The 4,501-nt window shown below is 40.1% G+C and overlaps 1 protein-coding gene across 1 annotated transcript; it reads left to right on the forward strand.

Moving 5' to 3' along the window:
- Positions 1-1,571: 1,571 nt before the first annotated feature.
- LOC106529623 (zinc finger protein Gfi-1) lies at positions 1,572-4,136 on the forward strand (the record flags this gene model as incomplete). Its single annotated transcript, XM_014025098.1, is given in 4 exon segments — positions 1,572-1,948; positions 3,315-3,452; positions 3,533-3,698; positions 3,769-4,136. Coding segments are annotated over 4 exon segments (860 nt in total), but the record flags the coding sequence as incomplete, so codon positions are not given.
- Between the last annotated feature and the right edge of the window lie 365 nt (positions 4,137-4,501).

Here is a 4,501-nt window from a genome sequence, read left to right on the forward strand (position 1 = left end):
ACACACACACACACACACACACACACACACACACACACATATATATATATATGGCCCTGAATTGTATTTCAAAATTAAGTAATAAAATAATTTTAAAAAACTGGTTAATTTGGTTGAGAAATAAGGAAGTTGTACAATTTTAGCAGAATAAGAGACATGTTTCTCTTTGCTCGGGGAGTTTAAAATATACTGAGGGTCGACTGATTTTCATGAAAATTGCACAGAATGTAGAAAACAGTTTGTATTAAAATATATTTTCCTTTTAAAGAAAACAACACGTCTGCAGTCATCGCTGGAATCTCAGAAAAATGCCCAAATTACAAGAAAGTGCAGTTGAAAGGATTAGCAGTTTCCACAAATTCTGTTCAAATACAGTTTAAGAATTTTAAAGATAATTATAATTCATTTAATTCACATTTAATTCACGTAGTACATAATTCACATAGTACATAACTACAATTTACTATAGTGTGTTATTCAGGTCTCTGAAAAGCCAAAGAGAAAGTTTGACTCGTAGTTTCTGAACAGCGAATGTTTGAGTCTGTTTGTGTCGGCCTTCATGAATGTGATTGTCAGGAAGTGACACTGATGAACAAAATGAGCTGCAGGCAGCAGCTTTAATATTATGTAAATACATAGTTTATTTGTAATATTTTTTGGAGCTTATTCACGTTTGAACTGGATAATCTGCTCTTCATTGCCGACAGATGTTTGCTGAAGAAGCTGAAATAAAACTGTTTGTGAGTTCAATTAGAACAGCGGAGGTTTGCTGAAAGTAGGAAAAAGTGAAGTAAAATTAGACTAAAATATGTTGCTGAACAGAGCAGAGATGCAGCTAAAATGAGCAGAAACAAGTTGGATTTAGCAGATGGTTAAAGGACAGTAAATAAGCTCACATTAGCAGAAGCAGTACATAAATGTTGCCTTTTATTATAAAAAAAACCCCTGAAATGACCTAAAAATAGCTAAAAAAATTGCAGAAAAAGCTCAAAATAGCACAAAGAAGCAGAGTATGTTTGAGTCAAGCCAGTAGGTGAAGCTTGTAGAAAAAAGCTAAAATTTGCCAAAATAAGCTAGAAAAAAGGAGCCTAAAAGGCAGAAAACAGCTTAAAGTAGCATAAAAAAAAGTAAAAAGAAAACTTTGAAATTAGGAGAATAGTAACTGAAAGAAACAGAAAGATAGCTGAAATAGCAGAAAATAATAATTTAGCAAAAAAATAAAAATAAAGAAAGAAAGAAATAAAAAGAAACAAAAGCCAAAGAAGACAGGACCAGAAGACAAGGTAAAAATAGTAAATATTTAGAAACATTTTGAAGGTTTTAATGATGCGAAAGTTGCTCCGGTCATTTTTAATGAGGGAAAAAAAGCTTGATAAATATTCACAAATATTCTAATTCTGAAACAATTGTTTCTCCATTATGGATGTGGATTTTTCAGCTGATGTTCAGGGATTTCCTCCCTCCTCACATTAGCTCTCTGAGGTCTGGGGGGGTCTCTGGGAATACCCCCCCCCCCCCCCCATTCAGCCACGTCTCTGGTTTCATTAAAGTTTCATCTTGTTATTCTCCAGTGGACTCAGAGAAATCCCTGTCCCCTCTGGTGGACGAGACCCAGCCCTTCACCGTCCCGTTCCGGCCCTATGCCTGGAGCAGCTACCAGGGGCCAGGGCTGAGGCCCCTCGGGGAGCAGCCCCTCCATCCTGACCTGGAGGACAGGGGAGCGGCGGCGATGGCTCTGTACGCCAACAGGAGCTCCCACCCGGCCCTGTTTGCAGAGCGAGCCCTGCTGGAGGAGCCCTTCAGTGACTACAGGAGGCACGCTGCCGCCCTGCTCTTCCCTGAGGCCGGCCTGCACAAAGGGCCTGACGTGAAGGGCCCCGGCCCCGCCCAGCTGCTGTGTCCCAGCCTCATCCTGAACGGAGCCTACAAGTGTGTGAAGTGTGGCAAGGTCAGCTATCTATCTATCTATCTATCTATCTATCTATCTATCTATCTATCTATCTATCTATCTATCTATCTATCTATCTATCTATCTATCTATCTATCTATGTTTTTGAGGGCTTCTTAAAAACAGATTTTGTAAATGTAAATGTTTAACCAAGTGAAAATGGTGAATAAAATAATAAAACTCTTGATTGAGAGAAAGAATGATAATAATTTGTCTTCATTCAGAGGTGGTTCTGGGGGCGGGGCCACAGGGACATTGGCACCAACTTAAATCCGTCAACCATTTCTACTCATCTGAGCCGAGTAAATGTAAAAACTGCGTTACGTTTACTCAGCTCAGTTAAGTGGAACCATTTGACATAAAGTGGCCAAGTAAATTCAATGCATCTGCACKWGTTTTTTTTTTTTTTTTTTTTTTTTTTTTTKWKTKYYTTTGCCCCCAGTGATGATGATGGATGCAGTTCCATGTTCAAACACTAGTGGCGCTAATGAGTCGAACAGGAAAGTCCGTCACAAATCAAGCTTACAGAAAGAAGTCTTCTCTTAAGAAGACTTGAACAATCCTACAGACAAAAGTATTTTATTTTGACAAACAATGGCTGGATTTTCTCACATGCTCTGTGTTTGAAAGTAAGCATTTTATGTACAGTAAAAATGCATTTTAAAATATGCTAACTTTTTTTTTTTACACTGCATTACATTACAAGTGTTTGAACATGATTGGTTAAATGTTTACACTTGAACAAAACCAGGGATTTGTGTTCACAGATGTTGAACCATTTTGTCCCTTCTATAAATATTGTGGCCCCTTACGCAGAAAAATCTTTGATCGGCCACTGTCTTTTATTAAATTAATGCTTTTTCAAATATGTTTTTTTAAGGTCTTGGTAAAATATAATGCTTTTGTTTTAATATTAAAATAGAGCATTTGATTTAAAATATTTTATTTAAAAAATCAGTAAATTAGTGTTTGGTATTATTTCTTTGTTGTAACAATGCTTCTTGGGAATAAATCTTATACAGAAAGCCGGTTAATTTCCCTTTTAAATGGTGCCACATTAGTAAGGAACATGCATTTGAGGGATGAGCAGTAGAGCTGAGTGTGTGGGTTCTTCACATGAAATAATTTTCAAATCATCTCTGTCAAACAGTTTATTTTGTTGTTGTTGACACTTATTTTGAGCTTCTGGTCCCCCCAGGTGTTCCCAGTTAGATTTATTGTCAGGGATCATTGTTAATCCGCCACACATGGACTTTTTGTGATAAGTTTAATGTATAAATCAGGCCTTCAGCTCAGGGTTTTCTGACCTCTGACCCCACACACCTGCAGGATCTCAGTCTGCTTCTCTCTGCTCTCCCGGCTCCAGGTGTTCTCCACCCCGCACGGTCTGGAGGTCCACGTCCGCAGGTCCCACAGCGGCACCCGGCCCTTCGCGTGCGACATCTGCGGCAAAACGTTCGGGCACGCAGTGAGCCTGGAGCAGCACAAGTCCGTACACTCACAGGTCCGAACCCAGAGACCACATCCCGCAGCCTCTGTCACAAAGCTGGACTAAAAGCCGGACCTTCTTGTTTTCGTCTCCAGGAAAGAAGCTTCGACTGTAAAATCTGCGGGAAGAGCTTCAAGCGCTCCTCCACCCTCTCCACGCACCTGCTCATCCACTCCGACACGCGGCCCTACCCGTGCCAGTTCTGCGGAAAAAGGTTCCACCAGAAGTCGGACATGAAGAAGCACACCTTCATCCACACAGGTGAGGACCCGAACCGGCTTTAATGTCCCACCGCCAAACAAGTAAATAACCCTCGTTTCCTTTCCTCCAGGCGAGAAACCGCACAAATGTCAGGTGTGTGGGAAGGCCTTCAGCCAGAGCTCCAACCTGATCACACACAGCCGCAAACACACCGGATACAAGCCGTTCGGCTGCGACCTCTGCGGGAAGGGCTTCCAGAGGAAGGTGGACCTGAGGAGGCACAAGGAGACGCAGCATGGGCTCAAATAGGACCGAAACTAGAACCAGATCAGTGACTCTTTCAGAAACAGAGACGAGACTGAGGAGTCGGACTTTGATCTATCTTCAAATATTATATTGTTGAGGACTGAAAGCGGACTCTGCAGAGAGATCAGAATCAGGTCCTTCAGGATGAAGAGAGATTAAAAACTGTAAATAAAGTCAGCTGATAAAAATCTGCGCTTCTTCACAAAATGGAGGTGTTTGTTTTCAGGACAACAAAAAACAGAAAACTGACAGATTTAACAGTCAGCAGCTGCTTCACACGTCACGGGACAGAAAAGAAACCAGATCTGGACTTTCTTCTGTTGAGCTCTGGTTCTGGTTTAATCCCACAGGGAGATGCTTTATAACAAGTTGCATATCATAATAAATTCAGTTTTACAGAAGAAATTATTATTATTATTATTTATTTATTTTTCTGTTGAAGTTCACTTGAGACCTAAAGGCCCCATTTCAAAAAACAAGCAAACAAAAAACAACTAATGAACAGAAATATACATTTCTAATCACAAACTTTTATTTATATATATTTTTTCATATAA

Source organism: Austrofundulus limnaeus, unplaced genomic scaffold (genome assembly GCF_001266775.1).
Source record: "Austrofundulus limnaeus strain Quisiro unplaced genomic scaffold, Austrofundulus_limnaeus-1.0 Scaffold456, whole genome shotgun sequence".
Taxonomy (NCBI): Eukaryota; Metazoa; Chordata; class Actinopteri; order Cyprinodontiformes; family Rivulidae; genus Austrofundulus; species Austrofundulus limnaeus.